Raw genomic sequence first — 25,346 nt, 5'->3', positions numbered from 1 at the left:
TGAGGGTCCCCGTGGAGGGCTGCCAGAAGTGGAGGAGGCAACATCCAAGCAGAGCAGCTCCATTCAGCAGCTTCAGCAGGAGACGGAGACCTGGCAGCCCCAAGTGAGTCATGCCGGACCCCACTCCCACCCCAGGCACCGGTTGTGTACCCACAGGTGGCCGGGTGCTAGAGGAAGCCCTGTGCCATGAGGCAGCTCATCCCCCGGGGCTGGGGAAAGCACGAGGGCTCAGGGGCAGCCATTCCTGCCGTGGCTGCTCTGGTCCCACTGCCACCTTTCCCACAGCAGCCACAGCTCACCCTGGCATGACTGCAGCGCCGAGTGCCAGCAGTGTCGGGGGCTCGGCTGCTCATGAGCCCAGGGGGACTATCAGAACACACACATGGGGGGTGGTGCCTAGGTCTGCACCCCACCAGTCATCAACACACTCCAGTGCTGCTCTCTGACCAAAACCTGAACTGCCAGTGTTGTTGTCCAGTGCCGGGCAGGAGCTGCAAGATGGGCTGGCCACAGCAGTGAGCCAGACAGATGCTGCTCATGTGTCCTAGGGCCAAAGGCAAGCGTCGGTGCTGGAGCCACGGCAAAGGGAGCCCCAGGCATACCAGGACACAGAGCAGCAGGAGCTGGAGCCAGCACAGCTGCTGGCCTCAATGCTGCAGCTGCACCTGGGCTTCTTCAGGGGCAAGAACCACGAGCGGCTGGACGAGCTGCAGCAGCAGGAGAGCGCAGTGGAGCAGAAGCACCAGGACTTGATCTCCCTGATGCAGCAGTACCAGGCAGTGATAGGCAAGGTACTGCTGCTGGGCATGATGGTCACAGCCCAGGCTGCATGAGTCGCCCACCCTTGGCCATGCGTCCCCCACAGCCATCCCATCACAGGCTAGGCATCATGCCTGCCCAAAAGCCCTGCCTGTGCAAACAGCTGGTGACCGGCCCCCTCAGGGGAGGGCAGGGGATGTCCTGCCACCCACATGTGGGACAAGGACTTAGCACTGCACCCTGAATGGGACAGCCCAGACGCAGGACAGGCATAACCGGCATGGCCCAGTCCACCCAGCTGAGCCAAGCCTGAAAACTGAAGCCCCCAATGGCTCCACTGACACCCTGGGCACCATCCCAGCCTCACCAGCAGGCTGGGCTCACCACTCACCTCACGTGCCCGTGCCCTGGCATGGGTCAGGGACCGCAGAGATGCCTTTCCAGGGCTGTTGGATGTCCAGCAGACACTGACGCAACAGGAAGGGCACTGGAGGCCTGCACAGGGATGAGAGGGCCAGGAGCCATCCTACCTCCCACCTGGCACAGACCACATCCTTCTGCCACAGGCGCTCCCCAATAGTCCGGTGCCTGGGGGTTGTCCCAAACTAGCTGCTTCTCCAGCCCCAGCCCTTCCACAGCAGGGGTACAGGGCAATCGAGGGGGTCCCACACCCTGCTGGGTACACACAGGCCAGTGATGCACCTCCCCACAGGAGCAGAAGGATGAGGCGGTGCAGACAGAGGTCACTTCCTACGTGGCCGCCCACAGCCGTGCCGACACCAGCTACAATATCCTGAAGGAGGAGCGCACAGAGCTGCTCGAGCAGGTCAGCGCTGGCAGCCCAGCAGCCGCAGCACCCATGCGTGGCACCAGGCTGGAGCCAGCAGAGGGCACATGGCTGGGCTCCTCACACAGGTGGTGGTAGATGCAGAGATGATGCACTGCAGGCAGAAACCGGCAGCTGAGGAGCGACAGTACCAGGCACAGGACATGCAGATGGGGAGGGCGGCCAAGTGGAGCAGTACTGAGGAAGGTGGGGTGGGCGAGGAGGGGGACATCCAGGGCTACAGGGCTGGGACACGTAAGGGCTGGAGCCTGCAGCCAGCACCCTGGGGTTCCATGCTTTTGGTGTCTCCAGCGAGGAGACCAGGCCCAGCCAGAGCTGGAGCCCATGGCTTGCCCCGATGGCAGAGAGCGGGAGCAAGGAGGCATCTGGCACCCATAAGGGTGAGCACACACAGGGCTGGAGGGTGACGCAGGAAAGCACCCTAGGAGGCAGCGGGCAGTGCCTCCCCACCAGTTACCGCAACATCCATGTGCTACAGCAGCACTCGGTCCATCCTGGAGCAACAATGGGGGAGACAGCAAAGCCCTGTGAGCACCACAAGCTCCCTGTGCTCTTGGGGCACCACCAGTTGCCAAGTTACAGGGCAGATGATGTTTCCCTGTGCAGTTCTGGGAAGGTGGAGAGGCAGCTCCCCAAGCCTGGGGGGAAGCAGCCAGAGGGGCATAGGTTTGGGAGCAAACGTCCCAAAATCGCACTGCAGGGCTGAGCCCTGCTCCGCTTCCCACAGAAGCCCTGGGACGGGGCCGGGGGGAAGGCAATGCCAGCCAGCGTCCACTCTCTCAAGCAGCCCAGGCGCTGACAGAGCAGCTGCCAACCCTGCAGAGCGCAGAGGAGCAGCCATGCCCACGTGTGGGGAAGGACATGCCACGTGAGGCCAGCGGCGAGGTGGAGGCCGAGCTGCAAGCACTGCAGAAGCCCACAGCCAGCAGCAAAGCCGAGCAGGCACAGAGCGGGTAGGCAGGCCCTGAGGTTGGCTGGCCCTGGCACAGCCAGAGCCCAACCAGGGTTCTGCCCCTGCTTGCTCCATCAAGGGAGGCCACCTGGGCCTGCCACAGCTCAGGCTGTGCCCTCGTCCCCAGGGACCTGGCAGCGCAGCTCCAGGCAGAGCTGAGCCAGTGGCAGTGGAAACAGCAGGTGACCCTCGAGCAGGCGCTGAGACACATGCACGCTGCGGCCCATGCCAAAGAGAAGCTGCAGAGGAGCCAGGAACAGCTCCAAGCCCTGAGGGAGCAGGTAGGCAGTGGGCAAGACCTGCTGTGGGGGTCCCTCTGTCAGCCTGGCCCCAGTCTCCTCTGCGCCCATGGATAAGCCAGCGCCTGCCCAGTGCCAGGAGCAGGCTACCACGCCATGAGAGCTGCAAGGGGAGCCGTACTATCAGCAGAATAGGAAGGAAAAGCTCTATCCAGAGCTGCAGCAGGTGAAGGAGTGGACGAGCACCCTCGAGAGAGAATAAAGCCCTGGAGCAAAGCCTGTGCTGCAGGAGTGGGCAGGGAGCTGGGACGGGCAGCAGAAGGGAGGGCACAGACCTCACTCTGGCAGGAAGCAGCACTAGCACAGCGACGCAGCACCCACTAATGCTTTGCCTTCTCTGCAGCTGAGAGCACAGGAGGAACAGAGCCAGGGCCTGCGGCAGAGCCTGGCTTGGCTGCAGGAGAAGCTGGGAGCCACCCACAACCAGGGGCAGCAAAGTCTGCAGCAGCTCAGCAGAGCCAAGGAGACCATCCAAGACCTGCACCAAGAAGTGACCTCCAACAGAAAGCACCTAGCAGAGCTGCTGCAACAGGTGAGGGCAGGGACAGCACAGCCCCAGGATGCAGCCATCCACCATACAGCCCTCGGTGCCAGAGCCCTTTCCTGCTTCAGGACAGCACCAGCCCCTGGGGGGAGCCCCATCCTTCCCACGGCTTGGCCAACCACCCTCCCTGCCCCACAACTTTGCATGCAGGTGCAGGACATGGCCACCTTGCAGGCAGAGCTGGCCCAAGCCCAGCAAGAGAAAGCCAAGCAGGAGGAGAAGATTGCAGCCTACGAGGAGGAGAGGCAGCAGCTCCACTGGGAGCTGAGGAAGCTGCAGGGGTCCCAGGAGCAGGTCAAGCAGGAGGTAAGCATGTCCCAAGCCTTCACCCAGGCCACCGGCAGTCTGCGCTCCACCTGCATCTCTCACTGCCTCTCTGTGCCACCGGCAGGTCCATTCCCTCCAGAAGAGGCAGCAGGAGCTGAGCAGCCGAGCCCAACACTGGCAGCAGCTACACCAGGACAGCGAGCGAGCTCTGGCTATGAGAGAAAAGGAGCTGGTGGTTTGCAAGGTGGAGATGGCTTTCCTCAAGGAAGATCTCAGCAAGGCCAAGGAGCAGGTGCAGGATAGAAACAGGCAGCACCACAGCCCAAGAGCAGGAGCGCAGGCTGGGCCCTAGCACCAGGGAACGACAGATCCTGGCCCACAGGCAGGGGAGAAGTAGAGAGGACAGGAGCGGGGACAGCATACTGCAGATCCCAGGCCACCAAGGGAGGAGACTGTGGGTCTAGCAGCAGCAGGGCTGAATATTTTGTTCTCCTTAAACCAGCCCTCTTTTCCCTGTTGCTAGAACAAAGCCCCTCAGCGTAGAACTACCACGTTATGACAGAAGCTCACAGCCAGCAGTGCTGAGGTAATGGTTCCTCTCCAGAGCAGCTCTCTCAAGGCATCGGCATCTCCAGACCCTCTGCTCAGCCCCAAAGGCTGCTGCCCCAGCCAGCCTGGTCTCTCCAACTGCCTTCAATCCTGGGCTCATAGAGGCTGGGAAGAGCAACCACATGCTCGTTCACACGTGGCACAGGGGGTCATTCTTTCCAGGTAGAAACTCTGCGCTCTTCCCACGCTCTGGCATGCTCTGATAGCAGCAGGCTGGACCAGGAGAAGGAGCTGGTGCTGGTCAACATCAGCCAGTATGTGAAGGAGCAGATGTGAGCGAGAAGCCTTACCAGAGTAAAGAGAGGCAGGTGGCTGCCTTCTCCTCACACCAACTCGCTCAGCTCACGCCTTGTTTGCAGGCAGTCAAATGAGAAACTAGGGGACAAGATCCAGTGGCAAATCAGGCAGACCACAGAGCTGACAAGCAAAAAGGAGTAAGCGGGCAACATGGGGAGTAGGGCTGAGGTCTCTGTGCACAGCAGTTACTGCTGCCAGCAGAGGTGTATGGCACAGATGGACAACTGCTGGACTACCCAGCCTCCTGCAAGGCCAGCAGATCAGGACTGTCTGCACCACTGCATCTCCCCTTCCTTTCCTCCAGGCATCTTCAAGACACACTGGGCAGGATGCAGGAGGAAAACACGTACGTCACAGTCAGAACACATAAGCAGCAGCACAAGTGTGGGCAGCCGAAGGTGAGCAGAATTCCTGGCACAGCCTGGCCTCAAACAGGGCTGGCCCCATGGTCCTGTGCGTATGGGGGCAGCAGGGCACCAGCTGCGGGCCCAGGGCTTGGGTTGTGGGCAAACTGCCTTTGCAGTAGGATGGGACAGGGCTGGGACAGGGACAGGCTGTCTTTGCCCTCTAGGGCAGTGTAATTCTGTGCCTTGTCCCACACTCTACAGGGCAACAACTTGACAGTACCAGCCCTGCACGATTCTGCAGGGCTGCCTCCACTCAACGGTCACCTCCAGGACAAGAAGCAGCACAAAACAAAGCAAGGATTAGACTGACAACCTTTAAACAAATAAAATTATTTCTGTTCTGTAGCAAAATTAGTGCCAAGCACCAAAGCCTTCCTGGACCACAAGCTGTAGAGCACCTCACAGAGTACAGTGATCAGAGGAGCTGGGCACTCTCCTAAGGCTCAGCTGCTCCTGGAAGTCTTTAAGCCTCAAAGCAACGGGCACTGCCTTCTTAGAGGCCAAAGCGGGCTGGGGTGCGTCGTGGCGTCAGGGGTTCCCCCTGCTCCTTCCGCCCAGGGGTGTAGATTTTAGTAGATCTGCCAGGAGAGGACAGGGGTGATTAGTGGAATGTGCAACCTTTCCTTGCACCAGAACACCCACGGGGAAGTTGGGATTCTCCACGCAGCTCACTACCCCCACTCTTAAGGAGGCAACCCATGGCCAGGCAGGGCCAGCACCTACCTCACGCTGCCCAGTGGGTTACGGCGCTCCTGCTCCTCCCGACGGGCACGCAGCTGCTCCTCAGCCAAAGCCATCTCTTCCTCCATGGCAGACACTTCCTCCTTGGCACGGCGGCGGTTCTCCTGGAGCAAGGCAGAAGCAGGTCAGAGACAGGCAAAGGGCTGGCCAGGAGCAGACTCTCTGCAAGGCTACAGGCCTGTTGCCTCCATGTCAAAGCACACACACACACACTGCACTAAAACAGGCATGCAGCGGGCCTGCTGTCTGCCAGCTCATCCTGGACAGGAGACTCACCTGGCGTGACTTGCCAGCATGTTTGATACTGTAGAACATGGGGCCCAGCTCTGCCAGCCACTCTCCATCCACAGCAGTGACACACTGCATGTATTCCTGCAGGGAAAGAAGGAAAGGGTAGCGGGATGGCACTCTCAGGGCCTGGGCACCATTTCTAGAGCCACGGCAGCTCTCTCCCTCCCCCACTTTTCTCAGGCTGGGACTATACCCCTTTCAGACAATTCCTCCTGGCCTCAGAAGCTGCTATGGGCTGGACTTGGTGAGACCGCAAAGAAGTTCAAACATGTCCCACATAGGCCAGGAAAAACACTGGGAAAGGTACAAACAGGGCTCTGCAGATGACACAGACATGCCTAGTTGGTATAGATGAGATAGGCTGAGAACTGCCCTTCTGACAGATCCTAGTATCACAGCAAAGCCCTCCCATCTCCCTCAGAGCGCTCCTCACCCTTCTTGGTAGCCCTCAGCTCAAGCTCACCTTGGTGGTCATGACCAACTCATGATACACAATGTAATCTGGTGTGTAGCCCATGCCGAACAGAGAGCTTGTGGGGTGCAGGTGGCAGGGCATGCCTGTGCGGATGTTCACATACTCCCCAATGCCCTGCAAAGACAAGTGTGGTTAGCCCACCACTTCATAGACAGGGCCTCTCAGCCCCCAGACGAGCACAGACATCTCACCTTCAGCTTTGCAGCTTGATGGAAATACGCAGCACAGATGCACTTCCTGACAACATCCCAGTCAGTACCACAGGATGCTAAGCTCATCCGCTGCTGCACCATAATGTCCTTGAGCTGGGCACGCACCTCCCGCACCTGCAAAGGTGTGTGGCAGTCAGACGCCTCTCCTGCGTAAGGCTCCCTCCCCCAGCCTCTCTGCCACAGCCTCACCTTCCGCATGGCCTTGGCATGGATGAAGTGCTGGTTGCACCACAGTGTGGAATAGCTGTTGTTCTTCCACTGCAGGTAAACATTCAGATAAGTCAAGTGATCACTCTCTGGAACAGCAAATTTCTCCCGCACTTGATCACTCTCCTCCTCTCGGCCCTGAAGGGTAAGCAAAGAACACAGGTTAGTCAAAGGTCAGAGTAAAGCCCCAAACTGCTGAAAGAGCAAACAGGTACCTTAGGCCGATAAAAGATGGCAGGCACAGACAACATGGAGACAATGAGCAAGATCTCAGAGCTGCAACCCATGTCGCAGGAGACAATGAGCATTTTGGAGAGTGCAGGATCCAGTGGGAACTCCACCATGAGACGTCCTGTTGAGGTCAGACCACCTGTAGGAACAGCATAGGGATCAGCAGCTGGGCAGGTCCTGGTCCCATGGATTGACAGCTTATCCCAGTAGCCAGTACCTGTATTATCCAGGGCCCCCAGGATCCACAGCTGGTACATGGAGTTCAGCATGTTGTCCTCAGGAGGCGGATCCATGAAGTGGAACTGCAGCAGGTCCTGCACACCCAGGGACTTGAGCAAAAGCACTACATTGGCAAGGTTGGTGCGCTGGATCTCGGGCACCGTAGTTGTCAGCAGCTCGTTCTTGTAGGCACTCTGGGTGTAGAGCCTGGGGAACAGATGCCAAGAGCATGCTCCTCCCGTTCAAGCCACTGCGTTCCTTACTGACTCACCAGCTGTTGCCCAACCCAGCCAGGCATGGCACGGGGCAGCAACTCTGCACTCAGCCAGGCCATCCAGCAGGACCACAGGGAGGAACCTCTACCCTGGCCAAAGTGTGGCCTCCCCAGCACATAAGGATGCCTGGGCTGCAGTACAGCGTACACCCCTCTCAAGCACAGTCCTTCCCTGGGTGCAGGCCAGTCTCAAAGCAAAGCCTTGAGAAAGCTGCCTTTGGCTTGTCTGTTATCCTGACAGAAAAAAGGGTGGAACAGCCACAAGTGAAGATGGGTAAGGGAAGAAACCGGAGTACATCCATGCCTCTGCAGAGGTGCTGGTTCCAAAAGAGAAGACCTCAAGGCCTGCCTACTGCCCTCATCCCCACAGAAGTTCAAAGTAATGAACAGCTCCAGTGAGGGGGAAAAGAAAAAAAAAATATAACCTGTTGCCAAGCTGCAGATATGACAGAACACCAGTGACATTCCTACCTGAAGCAGTGGCCTGGGCCTGTTCGTCCAGCTCGGCCTGCCCTCTGATTGGCATTGGCTTGACTGATGGGGTAGATCTGCAGCGCATCCATGCCTATACGGGGGTTGAAAACCTGCAGAGCACAAGAAGAACAGACTGAAGCAAAAGGAAGTCTGGGTCACTACCACAGAACTCCGTCAACCCAACCCTAGAGATGACAGACGTAACAGTACATGAAATCTTGGCTTACCTTCAACTTGCAGTAGCCAGAGTCAATCACAAACATGATGCCATCCACTGTCAGTGAGGTCTCTGCAATGTTAGTGGCAACAATGCACTTCCTGACCCCATCCGGAGCCTGCAAGCATACTGCACATCAGTCAAATCCCTGGGCAAGGGCGTCTGCAGCACTGAGGAAGAGTGCAGAGCAGCAACACAGAACCCAGGAGGACAGGAGTGACTCTTGGGAAGTGGAGCAGGGGCACATGCTTTCTCTCACCCTCACATGCAATACAAAAGGCATGTCTGAACCTTTTACTCAGGCTCAGCAGTCCTCCCTGCACTAGTTTCCCCTGTCCCCACTCCTACCACAGAGCACACATCAGCACCTTCTGGAAGATCTTGGCCTGCAAGTCCGATGGTAGCTGAGAATAGATAGGCAGTACAGCAAGAGCAGGTGCCTTCTCTAGCTCCTCAAGGTGCTCCACAATTTGCTCTGAGGTCACCTAGACGCAAAGAGGGGTGTAAACATAAGATTAAAATAACATGGGGGTAGAACAGTGCCTGCCCTTGCAGCTCACCTCTATGTCCTCCTGGCCAGGCATGAAGACAAGGATGTCCCCAGGAGCACCAGACAAATGGACCTGCAGGGCTTGTTTCACTGCAGCCTCCACATAATCCTCTTGTGGGGTCTGAAAGGCACGGCCCAGGTTACAGACATCAATAATCTCACCTGCCCCATCCTGTGTGCAAGACTACTCCTTGTAGTAGTAGCATGGCTACTCCTCCTCTGTCTTCTCTGTCCACCACAGAGTACAGTACACCCAAGTCACAATGCCCTCCCATCACAACAGAGCTTCCCTCTGCAACATTCACCATACCTTGCTGAAAAGAATATCAACAGGGAAAGTGCGCCCAGGAATGTGGAAAATAGGAACGTTCCCAAAGAAGGATGCAAACTTATCTGCATCCATAGTGGCTGAGGTGACAACAAGCTTCAGATCTGAGCGTCGGGCCACCACCTAGAAAGCAGATGAAAGGAACAATAAGGAAGGGACATTTGTGCGTGGCTGCAGAGACAAGGGCACAGGACAGAGCTTCTGCTGTATTCTAGAGGCAACGGCCACTTACGCCAGGGAACACAGATGTGATATGATCTGTGCAGTTAAATACCTGCCAACCTCAGTCCGGGAAGCCATAAGCAACAAAAATCTCTGTACCTAGAGTTTCTGACAGTTAGCCCGCAAGCCTCTGGCAGCACTTACAGGAGATTTAACCCCTTGGAACCAGAGACCAGGATGTTGGAGCAATAAGTGCAGAGATGTGGCAGCTCTGCTTCCCTCTCCCAGACCTGGTAGAGAAGGGCTGTCCCTGCCAATGCTCTGCTCGAAGACCACCTCATGTGCCCTATGCTGCTGTCCTCCAGTCCAGGCTCACACACACCTCCCGAAGCAGGCCAAAGAGCACGTCAGTATTGAGTGAGCGCTCATGTGCCTCATCCATGATGATAGCACTGTAGTTGTCCAGGTCAGCCTCTCGCAGTGACTCACGAAGAAGGATTCCATCTGTCATGTATTTGATCACCGTTTTTTCGGATGTGCAGTCCTCAAAGCGGATGGCATAGCCCACCTGGGAGGGCAGAGACACTAATAAGTCTTCCAACAGCCCCATGTGCTGTTGGGGCACAGCTGCAACAGCACCCCTGCACCCACTGCCAGACTCACCTCCTCGCCCAGACGCACCCCCATCTCTTCACTGACCCGTTTGGCAACTGACATGGCCGCCACTCTGCGGGGCTGGGTGCAGCCAATCATGCCATAGTCAGTGTAGCCATCCTCATGGAGGTACTGTGTCAGCTGAGTCGTCTTCCCACTCCCCGTCTCCCCCACCACAATCACAATGCTGTTGTCTCTGAAGAAAGGGAAAAAGTATTTCTTCACACACCACAAAGAAGGGCTTTTGCATTCACAGCCCTGACTGGCCACCCAAGTGTCATCTTACTCAAGTGGGAGAGCTGCCACCAACCACACAAAGCAATGGGCTTTGTGTCTGGAGGGTACAGCTTCCAAATGGACCATGTATCTAGAATTTCCCACTTGGGTTCCTGAGATGTAGGCCAATGCCCCGGGGATGCTCTATGACCAGCTCCCTAGCAGCCATACCTGAGGATGGAGAGAAGCTCCTGCTGCACAGCAAAGATGGGCAGATATTGTCTCTGCTCCAGGATTGATTTCTTCTTGGCGAACTCGCTGCTGGCTTCACTTTTTTCTTTCATGTGTTCGGCAAACTTCTGCTCAGTCCTAAGAAAACACCAGAAGTCCTGGAACTGCCTCTCCATACACTTTGTTATGCCTCCAGCACCCGTCACTGGCTAAGCAGGAGTAATTCAAAGCAAGCTCCTACTTGTAATCCACTTTGCCATCTTCTGTCACCATCTCATCCTTCTCCTCTTCTTTCTTGATCCCCATAATGTCTCCCAGTTTTGTGCCTGCCAGCTCCCAGTGCTTGTGCTGAGCCTGGAAGGACAGAGAGCAGCATAACTTTGCTACAGCAAGCACTGACAAATCATTCTTCTCCAATCCTACCCACAAGACTAGGAGAGAATATTAGCCCCACGAATCCCCAATGCTACAATGCAGAACATACGCCCCATTTCTACATCAAGCCCCCCTCTTCCAAGCGAACTCGAACAGACCTTTTAGACACTGGTCTGGATACAGAGACTTCAGGCACAGGATGACCAACTGCCTCCTAAGAAAATGGTTCCAGCTGCTGACTCTTCCATTAAATTTTAACTTAAACCTACACAAATCTGAACAAGAGATAATCTTCCTGCTCTTGATGAGCGCTCACAGGCCTCTCTCCCAGCTCGCTGTTTGCTCTCTCAGTTTAGCTTCCACCTCCGTCTCACTCATAGCATACGCAGCTCAAATCCAGCTCAGTTTCAATTTACAAGGAACACAGCTGTGCTCTCCTCACAGCTACCACACAAGCTTTGCAGAAAGTCCCTAGAAAACACCCCCAAAAGCTAATATGCTACCTTGCTGCATACTCCTCCTCACAACTTTTCTGCTGAGACATGACAAGATATATCTTGCTGCCATACTGACTGTTCCTAAGCTACCTTGCATTCTTCCACCTTCCCTCTTCTCCCATGATCCAAATGTCCTTTGGATCAGACTCCACTACACAAGTGCACAGTGATTCACGTCCCACACAGTGCCTGAGGGAATCATACCACAGCAGCTGCTTATGAGACAATGCAATGAGCTGGCTGCCACGATATCTCAGATCATAAAAATACGAACTCCTTATCGCCATTGCTGCCAAAGCCTGTATTCTGCAAACTCCAAACAAAGCCTGTGAGGCACTACAGAACATGTACAGTGGGATAGTAAGCCAAAAAGTCACAGCATACCCGCTTACGCTCCTTTTGCTCCCTGTGCTTCCGCACCAATTGGCTGCCTTTCCGGGCTATGATGGCCAAATCTGAGGTGGCATCCTTGACAGGGATGACTGGCTCTGGCTAGAGGAAAGAGGTATTGCTTCAGTACAGAGAGCTCACTCTTGTGGGGCTCCCTGCCACCAGCACCTTCAGCCACAGTCTCTACCTGCTTGGTGAAGACAATCCGTCCATCTAGGAAAGGGGGCACTAGGTTGTGCACCAGCAGATGCACTTTAGCAGAGTTATCCTCCTCAAAATCTTCATCCACTTCAATTCGATGAACCACACCACTGGTCAGCATGCGGTTCGTCTCCCAGCGCTCATTATCCTGCAGGAAACAACTTATCAGAAAACATAGAGAAGCCCCACAGGAAGCCTGAGAGATCACACCAGAACACTGAGCTCAAGTTTAGGCCCTGCACTGACAACAGGATGAAACTGATAGCTCCAGCATAGGGAGCTTGAAAGTAAGCACTAGGGAAGAAACAGTAACTGGAAGCAGCAGGGTATGACAAATACATTTGTTTCACATGGCCAACAGGATTGTCTCCAAGGAAATGTAGGACAGACATTGTCCACAAGGCCCCTACCATACTCGGAATAAGCCAGGAAGCCTGGACATAATCCTGCTCATGTGCTGAGGGAAGCAGCCCCCAGCATCCACTGTGCCAACAGCAGACAATCCGAGTAACCTAATTCACACCCCAGAATAGCAGGACCATAGTCCTCTGCACTTCTGCTGCCCTGGACACTGCGATCCACCGCAGTCACTCCAATTGCGAATTCTGCTCCACACAGGAGATGCAGGGCTGCACTTTCTTGGGGAGCTTAACAATAGTTTCCCTGTGAGCCCTCATTCAGTCTGGGCCAGGACACAGACTGTCATCCTCCATCCGAGAGCAAGGGCCCAGCCTTTGCTGCCAGCAAGCGCATCTCTCAAGGGGCAGTGAAACAAGCAGTGCCCACGTGTTCAGAGCAGCCGACCCTGCATCTCTCTCCTACCTCATTGATCTGCCGCCGCTGTGCTGAGATGCGCTTCTGCTTCTGCTTGTGCAAGTGCTGCTCGCGCTTTTTCACGTACTCCTCAGAGGAGTAGGCCAAGGGGTTGTGAAACTCGTCGTAGCCCTCATCCATCATGTACCAGTCCCTGTCGGCTTGCTGGGAGGGGAGAGGTGCAGCCCTGAGCTCTGCCGGCCCCGCTCCCAGGGCCGGACCCTCCCGCCGCTCCCGGTTTGGCCGCCGGGGGGAGCCCGCCCCCCGCCCCCCCTCGCCCTGCTGGCCAGCGGCGGCCCCGCGGCCCAGCCCAGTAGCCCCGAACCCGCTGCCCGGGCCGCTCCTCGCCCGTCTTCGGGCTCTCACCCGCTGGTCGTCCTCCCACTGCTGCCGCTCCTCCTCCGTCTCAAAGGCAATGCCCTCCTCCCCGTCTGCATGCCGCCCTGGAGAGGGTGAGCCGGTCAGTCCGGCTGCTCCAGAGGAAATCCTAGAGCCCTTCCAGGGCAAGGGGACTCCCCTGCTGCCCACCCTAGGCAGCCCAGCCCAGGCTCCTCACCTCTCCCTCTAGACAGCCGAGGCGTGGACCCCAGGTGTTTCCGGTCGTCAGCCCACTCGTTGTATTTATATGATGGGGTGGGCAGTGGCGTCTTATCCGAGTACCTGCTCCTCACAGACCTGAAAAAACAGCATGAGGGAGGAACTGGTGCCCACAGCCAGGCGCTACTCTTACACATACCCTCCCCTTTCTGCAGCTCAACATAGGCACAGCCCCAGGCACTGATACCTGTCCCGGTCTCTCCGGTCCGTGTCCCGCAGCGATGATGCCCGGTGGCTGCGCTCTGAGTCTCGATAGGAAGGCGTGGGTGAGGGAGATTCCCACTGTGAGCGGCGGGTACTGCTGCAGCCACTATCATCTTCCTCCCAGCTAGAGCGAGACGGCGTGGCTGCATCTAGCAGAGGAGATGGGGTTTGACACCTGATGTTCAAACAGTGACCCCAGGCACCTGGAGCCACCTTACACCTTCTAGAAAGGAGCATGAAGAGAGGGTACCCATTTGCCCTCCCTCTAAGAGATGGGGCCAACCCAGCAATTCCAAGAAAAATTGTCAAAAGACCACCTTTCTAACGCATAGACCCAGAATAGACCCCACTGCACAGAGATCAGCCAGATTTTCACACACACAGAGCTGGCAGATTGCTCCCAGACCCAGGTCAAGCTAGGAGTTTTATGCTTGCCCTAACCACAAATATTAAAAGATACAGGCTTTACTACCCACACTTATCCTGACAAAAACAGCAGGAAACAAACCAAAAAAAAAAGTACAAGCCCCTTCCTGTTAGGTCTCACATGAGAACTCTTACTGGGTCCCGCTCCTACCTTTGGGCCTATGTCTGGGACTCTCTGGTTCACTCCTCCTGCTGCTCCGCTCCGATGAGCCATCTCTTTCTGACCTGCTGCTATGACGACTTCTGTCCCGCTCCTCTGCAAAAAAAATGTAAGATCAGGTGCCCGGTGCACAAACGGGCTTCCCAAGTCTGCTTCAGAAAACAGCACAAACATTAGCTAAGGACTACAAACAGCCTGAGGGAAAAGCCCAAACCCTAAGCAGGAAGAGCCACAAAGGTCTTTGAGCAGTTACCGCGGTCCCGTTTACGATCATGGTCCCGATCCCTGCGTTCCTTCTTTCGTTCCTTTTCCTCCTTGGAGGACGCAAAGACACCATGTTCCCGACGCTCCCTTTCCCGCTGTCGGCTGCGTTCCCAAAACTCCTCGCTGACACCCCCTGTGTAGGAAGGCGTTTCCACACGGACAGAACGGTAATGCCTGGAAAAGTAGAGCAGAAAAGCTCAAAAGTGATGAGAAATAGCTGGCCTTTGACTTGTCTCATACAATTGCAGTTTTAACCTCTGCTATAGCAGAAGCTTATAGTTAAAAGTGCTCTCTCCATCCTTTGCTAACAGCCCACCACGTCCGCTCTCAGAGTCATGCACTTCTCAGCAGGCCACTGCCTCCAGGCATAAGGAAGCAGGCAGGCAGTCTCACAACTAGGATGGCTGGTGTTTGCAGGCGTAACACCATCTAAAAGCACTCCTGCCCATAACGCCTCAGGGAAGGCACCAGTGAAAGAGCTTTTCCCGGACCTTCTCAGATCTACAGAGATGCCCCATCGTCCACCCTCAAGGAGATCTCCAGGCCTCCTCACCACACAGGAGGTTACAGCCCTGCCTCTCGCAGAGCGCGGCCCCTGCAGAAGCTGACAGTGCTCGTACCCTGCACTCACGCTCGTTCCTCCTGGTGTGGACACAATGGCTGTGAAGCACCCAGTGCCATCACCAGCACGGGGAAGCCCCACGCTGACCCCACCTGTCCTTGCGAGCATTCCGGCTGCTCCAATCGGTCTCCTCATTATCATCCTCCTCCTCGGGGCTGCCCGCCTCGTCACGGCCCTCTTCCCAGTCCTTGTAGGAGGAGACCCGGGACCGCTTTCCACCGGCCGCCTCCTCCTCGCGTTCTCGTTCCCGCCGCTTCTGGGCCGCCAGCACGTCCAGGCCCAGCAAGGACGCCCGTGGCGCCGGCGCCTTGAAGACGTGCTGCTCGGCGGCGGCGCTGCGGTTCCGCAGGACCAGCCCGCCGGCCTCGGCGTCCGGGCTCGTCCCCGCCAGCCGGTGCAGCGACTCCTCGCTCGCCTCGGCCATGGCCATCACCGCCGACCGCTACCACGCCTGGCTGGGCCGGGCGGCCGGGCCGCGGCGGGCACCCATGGGGCCTGCGAGGCACAGGTCAGCGGGAGGGTCGGTACCGGAGGGCTGCCCCGGTCTGCCGCTCCTCGCCCCGCTCCCACAACCCCCACACCTGCTCGCAGTTGCCTCAGCGACCGTAAACTAGCTCCCCGAGCGCCGCCATGGCCGCCCCACAGTGCTCCGCCAGACGAGCCGCTCTAGCCCACTTGCACCATAGACGTGGCGGCCAGAGCCTATAGGGGTAGCAACCACCATAGAGTCCAACCACCTCTAGACAAGACACGCTACGCGTCCCTCGGAGGACTTCCGGCGTGCGGATACCGTAGGTGGTCACGTGGCCACGGGACGACTTCCGGGTGGGGAGGGCGCGGCCGGAACACCCAGGGAGACCCCCAGAGACAGCGGGGTGCGAACCCTGCGGACACGCCGACACCCGGGCGGAGGGAGAGGAGAACACCACAGACACCCCCCACACGCGGGGGGCATGGGGACAATCCCAAGGACACCCCCCTACACGGGGAGGGGAGAACCCCGCAGGTACCCACACACACGGGAGGGATCGGGGAGACCCCCCCAGACACCCGGCCCAGCCTTACGGGAACTCGCAGCGGCGATCGCTGGCCCGTGCCCAGCTGGATGTGGCAGGCCAGCAGCAAGGGCGCCAGGCAGAGCACAGGGTGACAGCGTCGCAGGGAGGCCACCCCAAAATCGTCTGGAACATGGGGGGCCAGCCCCAGCCCTGAGCCATCGAAGCCTGGCCTGGTGGGGGTCTCTCTCGAGCCCCTCCTGCCCCTCGGACTCTCCAGTCCTTCAGGCTCAGGAGGGACATCTGTGTGTGGCCCCAGACACCCCAGAAGGAGCCTTCCCATCCTGGGCAAGCTTCCTCTCATCTCATGGGGCACCTGTTCCCCTAAACAATGCAGGGCTTGACACCTCTGGACCAGCACCAGTCATGCTCATACAGGGGGCGATGGGGGGAAGAACTCCACAGAGCCCCAGGCAGTCCCTGCAGACAAGGCCCCTCCGCCACCCCTCCAGGGGAAGCCCTGCAAGGACCCCACAGGCACCCCCTCCAAGGGGCAGGTGCACACACAACGCTCACCCCCACGCACAGACACACACAGGCACGCCGCCGTAGCGCCATGCACAGACAGAGCCTGCAGCTGGGTGTGGAGCAGTTTTATTCCCCCACAGCCCTGCCTCAGCCGGCCGCCACCGTCTCCTTGACCCAGTCCAGGACACGCTGCACATCCACGTATACACCATATTTGGAGGCCGTGCAGGTCTTGTCATAGCTGAGGATGCCGGCCACGTACCAGGTGTCATCATCGGGGTCCTGCACGGCAAAGGCGCCGCCGGCATCCCCGTAGCATGTATCCTCCCGCAGCTCACTCATGCCCACACAGAAGGTGTCATTGCTGAGGATGGGGTGGACCCCGTAGGACTTATTCCGTGCCTCATAGTACTGCCTGCACTTCTCGCCCTCTGCCACAGGCAGCATCACATACTTCAGCATGTTGGGAAAGGCAAAGGTGGCACCTCGGCCCCAGCCTGAGACGTAACCCACCCGCCCTGGACGCACATAGTTCTTCTGGGGTAGGCAGATGGGCATCACCTCCTCTCCAAGGAGCACCTTCTGCTTAAGCTTCAGCAGGGCCAGATCCACATCCTCGGGGTAGCCGGGGTGCAGCACCACACGCTCGATGTCCAAGGAAAGCTGCTTCTGGCTGCCCAGGAAGAGCTGCAGCGTAGGCGCGATCTCCTCTGGCTTGGTGTCCTCACTGTGGTTCAGGTAGACATTCTTGCCCGTGGTCAGCAGCCACTGGTCACCGATGAGTGTGGCCCCCACGGTGAGGTTGTGGCGGGTCACTAGCCGGCCCTGCCAAGGGAAGCTGCCCTTCCTAGCCAGCAGGCCCCCGATGATGCGCTGCATCTGCCTGGGGGGGTTCTTCGGCTTCCCACACACTGCATAGGGCAGAGCAGGGCTCTGATGAGCTGTCTGAGGCCGGCAGGCACCAGGTGCCTCCTGGCCCATAGCAGCCACAGGGAGCAGCACTGAGGATCGGGGTTGCGAGGAGCCCGTTCAGCTGCCCAGGCAGACCCCTCACAGCCTCCCACCCACTCTGCCCCTTGCAGCCCCAGCCCCTGCTGCTCTGCCCTCACCTGGCTCACAGACAGGCACCTCCTTGCCAGCTTCAGGGCTCACCCACGCGTGATCCTCATCACACTTGTATGTGCCTTTGGAGGGAAACCAGAGTTAGCACGCCTGCCCCGCAAGGCGGGGGATGGACCCCACAGCCAGGGAGGTGCAGAGGTACCTGCAACTCCCCAGGGCTTGGGGGAGTGGGGGTAGCTACTCGTCCCCCCCAGGAAGGTGGGAAGGTGGAGGGGAGCTGCATCATGCAGCTTCGGTGCAGCCCCATGCATCCCCTGGAGCTGGGGACAAGCCCCGTCCCTGGGTGCTGTGCCCATGCCGCATGCCTCACCATCACCGGAGCCACGCAGCTGGTAGTACGGGTTGCAGCGGTACTTGATCAGGTGCTCCACATAGCCATGTTCAATCTCCGCAGGCTTTGCACAGCTCCAGTCTGCAGACAGAGGATGCTCAGCTTCCCAGAGGACCCAGCCCAGAACATCGCGCCCGGCTCTGGCAGGTCCCTCCCCAGTCCTGTCCTCCCTGCCCCATGCCTGCTCCCTGCCAAGCTGTCCCTGGCTTCATCTGAGCCCCAGTGCTCCCACCCTTGCCCTGGAAGGTACCGGAGGCAGTTGCAGTCTCCAGCACAGTCCAGGCCAGGCCAGCAATCAGCAGCACTGCAGGTCTGCAGGGAAGAGAAGGCACACTCAGTAGAGAAACAGCCTGGAGAAGTCACCTGGGCCATACCTGGACCCTACTGCTGTGGAGGATGTCTGCAGCGTTGGGACCCAGAACGTTTCAGTCCCAACACAGCTCCTGCCACAGCCCACCGCAGGGCCAGGTCCTCAGCCAGGCAAGGCAGACAGACACAGCACCGAGTATGTGCAGGGACGTGCCAACAATGCTCACCCCATGCTTGTAGCTCCCTCTCCTCACAGCAGCCTCCTCTGCAAGCCGATGCCGTTCAGGGCTCCTTCCTGATCCCTTTTATTGCCACCTCCCTCGCCCTGGTGCAGACCTGTGTGCTCCCAGACCTCCTGACCTGCTGTATGCAGCCAGCACCTTTCCCAGCAGGAGGAGCACAAAAAGCCCCACCTGGCTCACAGCCGGCCTGGCAGAGGCTCCCGGGAAGCCTGCCCAAGCCCCCATGGGAAGCCAGTGTGCCAAGAGTTTCTGGGATTTTGCAGCTACAAATATGCAGGGAGGGATCTGGCTGCAGACGCTGGTGCCCTGGCGCTGTGACACCAGCTGAGGTTCACAGAAAGCAGAGACAGCCACTGCTCCCTGCAAAACTGCCCTGTGCCACCACTTAGAGCAGTCCCTGTGGGGGCACGCGGCAGCCCCACGGGGTGCACGCAGCCGCCCCGGTGCTGGCAGGTGAAGCTGGGGCACAGGAGCCATCCCATCCTGTGCCTGGCTGTGCCCACCACCGGGGCACACCCTGACAGACACAAAGGTGGGGTGCAGCAGGGCTCGGGGCTACCAGAGCCCTGGGCAGTGCCAGCCCGGCGGGCCGAGGGGTGCAGCATGTCCCATGCCAGCTCACTGCAGGCTCTGAGGGACTGCGGCCAAGCTGACCTCTTCCCACAAGCACCCACCCCTTCCTGCCCAGCAGGCTCCAGCCCCGCTTCCCGGCAGCCCCCGTCCCCTCGGGTGCAGGTTGTTTGTCAGCAGAGGCCAGGGCCCAGCCCAGCCTTACGGGAACTCGCAGCGGCAATCGCTGGCCCGTGCCCAGCTGGATGTGGCAGGCCAGCAGCAAGGGCGCCAGGCAGAGCACATCAGCCTGCTCCAACGAGCAGAGTCTGCTTCCAGCAGGAGCACAACCAAGGGGCAGCACGGCGCGGAGGGGACAGGCACCGACACTCTTACCTACCCCAGGGTGACAGTGTCGCAGGGAGGCCACCCCAAAATCGTCTGGAACATGGGGGGCCAGCCCCAGCCCTGAGCCATCGAAGCCTGGCCTGGTGGGGGTCTCTCGAGCCCCTCCTGCCCCTCGGACTCTCCAGTCCTTCAGGCTCAGGAGGGACATCTGTGTGTGGCCCCAGACACCCCAGAAGGAGCCTTCCCATCCTGGGCAAGCTTCCTCTCATCTCATGGGGCACCTGTTCCCCTAAACAATGCAGGGCTTGACACCTCTGGACCAGCACCAGTCATACTTATCCAACCACCCTTGGAGCACAGAAGGCTAGAATCCAGCACAGGATGCATCAGGGCTTGACAGCTCCGATCCATGAACCATGCCAGCACTTAGAAAGGTGCTGTGGCATTTGATGATAGCAGGCTTAGATAGCTCTGTCCCACTGCAGCAGGCTTGTCCCTCCACAGGAGACTGCCATGCCCTGGCAGGGGGAGAAAAAACTACGCGACTGCGCCGTGGTGCCCGCTCGTCAGCCTCAAGGTTAGCTCAGGCAAAGGGACTGCCAGCAGGAAGGTGCGGGAAGCTGCCCCAGCCTGCCCACGGGGCACGGACCGCACACCACACACCGGGCTATGCCAGCGCAGGGCCATGCTCGAGGCCAACACCACCGGCAAGTGCCGTGGCAGCGCAAGGCACTGAATGTCTCCAAGCCACAGTCTTGGATCAGCTGCAGAGCACAGACAAGAGTGCTGTGGGACAAGGTGAAACTCAAGCTCACAATCCCACAGGCATGACAGTCACCTTCAGACGGGGAGCAAGTGCCTCCCGGGCGCTCTCCAGAGAAAGCACATCAAAACCTCGGCCAACGGACCAGGTCACATCCCTGTTAGAGCAGCAGTAAGTGCCACCTGTCCAAAGCAGAGAAGCTAGGAAACAAAGGGTCTGGTGCAGAAGGTGACAGCCCTGATGTGAGCCGAGGGCCATTGCGAGTGGGGTCAGCAGTGCTGCTCCTCCTGTAAACAGGCTTGGTGAAGTGCTCTGACGCAATCCTGCTCTGCAGGGTGGATTGCGAGAGACTGAAGAGGGAACACCATGTCCAGATCAAGATGTTTTGCTCAAGAAAGGCCCAAGATGACCACAGGGAGTCCGAGGAAAGCAGCAGCCAATGCCAGAGGCCCCAAATACAAAACCGAGAGCCTCCAAAAGCATGAACAAACAGTGCCTTTCCATAACGAGTGACAGGGCATAACCACAGCTGTCTCCAAACATCTGCATACCGGCAGCAAAGGGAAAAAACGGTGCCCAGCGCCTCCCAAGGGCCCAGCCTCAGGCAGAGGTCTCCTCAAGGGGAGCCCTGCTGAACTTTGTGTGGATCCATCCCAGAGCCCAGCTTACCCTGCAGCTTCTATCACTGGGAAAAGATGCACCGATCGGGAACAATGTAAAGACAGCTGATCCCGCTTGGCTGAGGAGAGCCAGGCTGCATCCTTCCAACCCAAGGGATGTCCCCAGAGCAGCACACAGGACCAGGTGAGCCAAACATTTATTGATATTCAGGCAGGACCCGGGGCTGGCGGGTTTGTTACAGGACTACGTGCGGAGAGGGGAGGAGGGCAAGGAGGGCAGACACTCCTGCGGAGGCTGCGGTGCAGGAGGAACAAGCGCCAGCCAGAGCAGGCACCTCGGGCTGCGGGGTCCCTGGCAGAAGGGACAGCTTGGCCCATGGCTCTGGGCAGGGAGGTGTGTGACCACGGGGAAGCACTGAAGCAGGAACCAGGGCACAGGACTGCCTCCAACCCACAGGGCTGTCCCCCTCAGCGGCCTTCCTCACCACCCAGCAGAGCCTTGCCCAGCACTGGTTTCTGCTGGGGACCCCAGCCACAGAAAAGCCAAAATACGGCCCTGGACAGAGGCACCAGTGTGGAGGCCCCCCTCCCCTGCTCCCCACCAGTGCAGCCCCAGCTTCGCCCATCACTGACCCTTCTCAGGGGCTGGCACCAGGACCTCAGCTCAGTCCCAGCCTGACCAGCACTGGAAGTGTCCTGTCCCTGCTTGGCCACTGCTCCTCCTGGCTAGATCTTGGTTCCGCACCGGTGATCTGCTCCAACCGCCTCCATGACGTTCTTGAAGCCCTGCTCCCTAACCAGGGATAGGGATGTGTGTGACGGCTGGGCCAGCCTGGCACTGCGGCTCGGCCCCGTGGTACCACTGCTCGTGCTCCAGCACGCGGCTGCCGAGAGCCACCCTGGGCCCAGGGACTCCCTGGGGAGGTGCCTGGCTCCCCACTCACCTCAGCAGCTCCTCCAGTTCCCGCTTCACCACCCCCACCACCGGCGGCCCGTGGTACACAAGCGCTGTGTACATCTGCACGAGCGAGGCTCCAGCACGGATCTTCTCCAGGGCATCACGCCCGCTGCTCACCCCACCCACGCCGATGATGGGCACCCGGCCTGTGGGCAGGCGCGGGGTCAGGAGAGCACGGGCAATGCCAGCCGGCGCCCCCAAGCCCTACTCTGCCCCTACCTCGGGTGAGGGAGTACATCTCCCTGATGGTCTGCGTGGAGAGCTCCCGCAGGGGCTTCCCGCTGAGGCCCCCGGGCTCTGTGCGCTGCCTGCTCCGGAGGCTGCTGGGGCGGCTCACTGTGGTGTTGCTGACAATCAGCCCGTCCACACCTAGCTGAGGCGGGCAGCAGCATGAGGACACAGCCGCCATGAGCAGTCCCCCACACTCAACCCCAGGCTGCCAGGCCAGGACGCCCCTGGCAAGCACCTCAGCAATGTGCATGGGGACAAAGCAGCTGCCCCTCACTGCCTGGACTGTCCCCAAGGTCCAGGTGATGCACAGAGGCCCTCACAGACTGAGAGCTACCTAGGACACCGTCCCTATGGCAGCTAGAGGGCTGCAGGTCCTCCTGTCCCTTCAGAAAGGTGACTTGTCAGGAGCAGTGGGGTCCTGCCCCCGTGCTGTGCAGAGGGCAGAAGGCACACCAGCCCGGCTCCTCACCAGCCTCCCCTTCCCATCTCCTCACCTCGCAGATGACACTAGCGATGTCCTGCTTGTCCTGCGTGGTGAGGTCAGGGGCAATCTTCACCAGCACGGCTGGCTTGCGCTCGCAGGGCAGCGCATCCCTCTCCGCCAGTACCTGCATGGGGACATGTCGGGGCACAGAGCAGTGTGTCACGGGGAACACCTCCTGCCCCAGACGGGGAGATGAGCGCACCCAACGCCACAGGCAGCAGAGGGACAGGCCCTGCTCTCCCTACATGTCCCCAGCCGATGGGACGAGCACCCTACGGCACAGGGCCAGGGACACAGGACCTGCACAGGACCACAGTGACTCCCAGTGCTGTGGGGTGGGTGGCTCGCTGCCCCTTTGCCGGGGCGGAGCAGAGGGCAATTCCTCACTGCTCACATGCCCTTTGCTGGAGCACGGCACCCTGTGAACACCGCACCAGCGGCTGATCAAGGGACATCTCGGTGGCTCTGCCCACCATGCTCCTCCCTGCGCTGGGGCAAACCCACTGGCTGGAACAGTCAGGGGATGGGAGGCACCCAGTGCTGCAGGTGTGGTCTGGGCTGGCTGTGAGGGTCACCCACCTTGGTCAGCAGGTCCCGCAGCTCAGCCTTGCCCTGCAGGTCCCGCAGCCCTGGAGTGTTTGGGCTGGACACATTCACAACTAGGTAGTCAGCCAAAGGGCCCAGCGTCCGGACCCCAGCCATGTAGTCAGCTGCAGCGTTGGTAGAGCTCTTGTTCTTGCCCAGGTTGACTCCAAGGGGCATCCCCGCTGGAACACAGACATGGCTGAACCAGTGCGGCAGGACCAACCGCCACCTAAGGGGCCAGAGTGCCTGACAAGGGAGGCCCCAGGACCAGCTAAAATCAAGACAGGGATATGCAGCCCACATGTTTCACGAGGGTGGGCCTGGGACTGTCCTGCAGCCACAGGAGCGTCATCACAGCTGCCCCGGTCAGCACCTTCCAGCACCACAGCCTCCAGCCTGACCACCCAGCGGAGGCTGCCCTTGGAAACTGCACAGATGGGGCCCTATTGGCTTTGGCCAGTCTCAGCAGAAATGTCTTGCCCAGAGAAGCAAGCGCAGCCTCTATCACAGAGAAAATGGCAGGAGAAAGGTGCCTGGTCACAGTCCCAAGGGGGAGAGGCTACAGCCCCAATAGGGTTCCTGCTGTCTGAGCGCACCCCGCTCTGGCCAGGGCCTTCCTGTGCCTGGACACTGGTGTTACGCACATTTCCCAGCCTACAGCTACCTGGGAGACCCCCAAACCCACCCTGCGGACACCAAGAGCAAAGGTTTATAAGCTTGTCTCACCACCAGTGAGCCTGAGCTGTGTCTCCTGGCGGGCCCGCAGCCTGCGCTCCACTGCAGCGTGGCCGTGGCTGTTGAATCCATACCTGCACCAGAAGAGACGAGGTTCAGGGCTGGGCTGGTGTCCACAAGCCCTGAGCAGGACACAGGAGAAAAGTGAGGGAGATACATGGTCTCTGCAGCTCTGCTCAGCACATCCAACCCAAGAGCAACCACAGCACAGACCACAAGGCCGGGACCACCCCAGCCCGTGGGACACGGCGGAGCAGCCACCCTCAGATCCCACCTGTTAATGACCGCCTCGTCCTCCACCAGCCGGAAGACCCTGGGTCTGGGGTTCCCCTCCTGGGGCTCAGGTGTGACAGTCCCTACTTCCACAAAGCCAAACCCCATCTTGTACAGCCCGTCCACAGCCTCGCCCTGCTTGTCGAAGCCAGCTGCCAGGCCCAGCGGGTTGCGGAACCGCTGGCCGAAGACTTGCACCTCCTGCGGGGCAGGGACCGGGTCACACTCTGGCAGCCGGGAGCCAGGAGGGCTAGAGCCCACTGACACCAGGAGCCACAGCCAGGGCCTCGCTCCAGCCCCCGCAGGAGCCACCCCCTCCCCTCCATCCCCTCTGCCCCACAGGGTGTCCTCCTCGGCTGCCTGCCCCGGGGGACCCACACCAGGGCCATCTCCTGCACCCTGGGCCACCCCAGCAGCCCTGTGGGGCACCTCCACCGGCGGGCAGAGCTCATTGCCCCCCACGGACCTCGACGGGTCTGGAGTCACTCTGGGACACGTCTGCCTGCCCACCCCCCCGGGCCCTGCGATCCTCCCGCCACCCGCCGCCGCTCCGGCTGCACCCCCCGGCCATCACCCCCCGCCCTGGCCACCCCACCCCGGTGTCCCCCGCCGCAGAGCCGTACCAGCGCGGGGCCGTCGGGACGGGCAGATGGCAGCAGCCCGAGGGCGGCGGCGCGCAGGGCCAGGCCGTGGGCGGCCTCGGGGGGGAGGACGCGGAGCGCGGGCATCACCGCCGCCGTGTAGAGCCGCTCGTCGCCCGCCGCCAGCGCCGAGCCCAGCAGCAGCCCGCAGCCGCCCAGCGCCGCCGCCAGCGCTCGCAGCCGCCCCTGAACGAGGGGTCAGCACCGTGCCCGCACCCCACCCCGGCACCGATCCCACATCCCTTACCGGTACCGGCACCCCATCCGCACCCCATCCCGGCACCCCGCCCCAGCACCGCCGCCCCGCCCCGCCGGCACCCCATCCCGGCACCCGCCCTCTGCCCCGCCCACATCCCATCCCTCCCCCCGCCGCTGCACTGCCCGCTCCAGCCCCAGCCGCCCCCGGCCAAGCGCGACCCCCCGATCACGCCCCGTCCGGTAGGTCCCCGCTCCTCCCGCCGCCCCCCGGGCGCTCACGCGCAGCGGCACCGCCATCTGCTCAGCCCGCCACGTGGAGGGGCACTTCCGGGAGCCCCACCCGATGATTGGCGGAGGCCGGGCCCTCCCAGCCAATGGAGGCGCAGCGGGACTCGGGGCGGGCGGCCGGATCCCGGGACGAC

At 59.9% G+C, this 25,346-nt stretch overlaps 4 protein-coding genes across 7 annotated transcripts in view; 1 reads left to right on the top strand and 3 right to left on the bottom strand.

Annotated features, from left to right (window-relative positions):
• PMFBP1 (polyamine modulated factor 1 binding protein 1) overlaps positions 1 to 5,329 on the top strand; it is a 60,106-nt gene extending 54,777 nt beyond the window's left edge. Inside the window, exons 4-5 of one of the 2 annotated variants that reach the window (XM_074582598.1) lie at positions 3,201 to 3,707; positions 3,793 to 5,329. In XM_074582598.1, coding sequence (XP_074438699.1) covers positions 3,201 to 3,707; positions 3,793 to 4,020 — 735 coding nt within the window. In that variant the 3' untranslated portion in view covers positions 4,021 to 5,329. The remainder of the gene's footprint in view (positions 1 to 3,200; positions 3,708 to 3,792) is intronic. The other variant, XM_074582599.1, reaches the window with a different exon arrangement.
• Positions 5,292 to 15,778, bottom strand: DHX38 (DEAH-box helicase 38). 3 transcript variants are annotated; one of them, XM_074582596.1, is made up of 27 exons: positions 15,594 to 15,703; positions 15,105 to 15,507; positions 14,380 to 14,564; positions 14,118 to 14,222; positions 13,524 to 13,689; positions 13,296 to 13,414; positions 13,106 to 13,182; positions 12,749 to 12,904; positions 11,913 to 12,074; positions 11,720 to 11,827; positions 10,705 to 10,817; positions 10,464 to 10,601; positions 10,026 to 10,212; positions 9,745 to 9,930; positions 9,183 to 9,323; positions 8,883 to 8,993; positions 8,691 to 8,807; positions 8,333 to 8,440; positions 8,103 to 8,215; positions 7,356 to 7,564; positions 7,123 to 7,277; positions 6,890 to 7,045; positions 6,680 to 6,814; positions 6,477 to 6,602; positions 5,999 to 6,094; positions 5,705 to 5,826; positions 5,292 to 5,559 (listed from the first exon to the last, which is right to left on the bottom strand). In XM_074582596.1, exons 2-27 carry the CDS (start codon positions 15,440 to 15,442, stop codon positions 5,475 to 5,477), a joined length of 3,714 nt encoding a protein of 1,237 aa, XP_074438697.1. In that variant the 5' UTR covers positions 15,443 to 15,507; positions 15,594 to 15,703; the 3' UTR covers positions 5,292 to 5,474. The 3 variants fall into 3 exon arrangements, with proteins under 3 accessions (XP_074438697.1, XP_074438696.1, XP_074438698.1); XM_074582595.1 differs by having other exon boundaries at positions 15,105 to 15,778; XM_074582597.1 differs by lacking the exon at positions 6,477 to 6,602 and having other exon boundaries at positions 15,105 to 15,694.
• An 867-nt stretch (positions 15,779 to 16,645) lies between these two features.
• Positions 16,646 to 18,668, bottom strand: LOC141741684 (haptoglobin-like). The gene is made up of 5 exons (XM_074582594.1): positions 18,525 to 18,668; positions 18,239 to 18,300; positions 17,968 to 18,069; positions 17,645 to 17,719; positions 16,646 to 17,446 (listed from the first exon to the last, which is right to left on the bottom strand). Exons 1-5 carry the CDS (start codon positions 18,527 to 18,529, stop codon positions 16,683 to 16,685), a joined length of 1,008 nt encoding a protein of 335 aa, XP_074438695.1. The 5' UTR covers positions 18,530 to 18,668; the 3' UTR covers positions 16,646 to 16,682.
• A 2,331-nt stretch (positions 18,669 to 20,999) lies between these two features.
• DHODH (dihydroorotate dehydrogenase (quinone)) lies at positions 21,000 to 25,237 on the bottom strand. Its single transcript, XM_074582592.1, has 9 exons — positions 25,204 to 25,237; positions 24,709 to 24,912; positions 24,087 to 24,286; positions 23,804 to 23,886; positions 23,072 to 23,259; positions 22,503 to 22,616; positions 21,997 to 22,150; positions 21,764 to 21,923; positions 21,000 to 21,612 (listed from the first exon to the last, which is right to left on the bottom strand). The coding sequence occupies exons 1-9, from the start codon at positions 25,219 to 25,221 to the stop codon at positions 21,546 to 21,548; spliced, it is 1,188 nt and encodes a 395-aa protein (XP_074438693.1). The 5' UTR covers positions 25,222 to 25,237; the 3' UTR covers positions 21,000 to 21,545.
• Between the last annotated feature and the right edge of the window lie 109 nt (positions 25,238 to 25,346).

Source organism: Larus michahellis, chromosome 4 (genome assembly GCF_964199755.1).
Source record: "Larus michahellis chromosome 4, bLarMic1.1, whole genome shotgun sequence".
NCBI lineage: Eukaryota > Metazoa > Chordata > Aves > Charadriiformes > Laridae > Larus > Larus michahellis.
The sequence above is the reverse complement of the archived record's forward strand: the minus strand, read 5'-3'. Positions and strand labels throughout refer to the sequence as shown.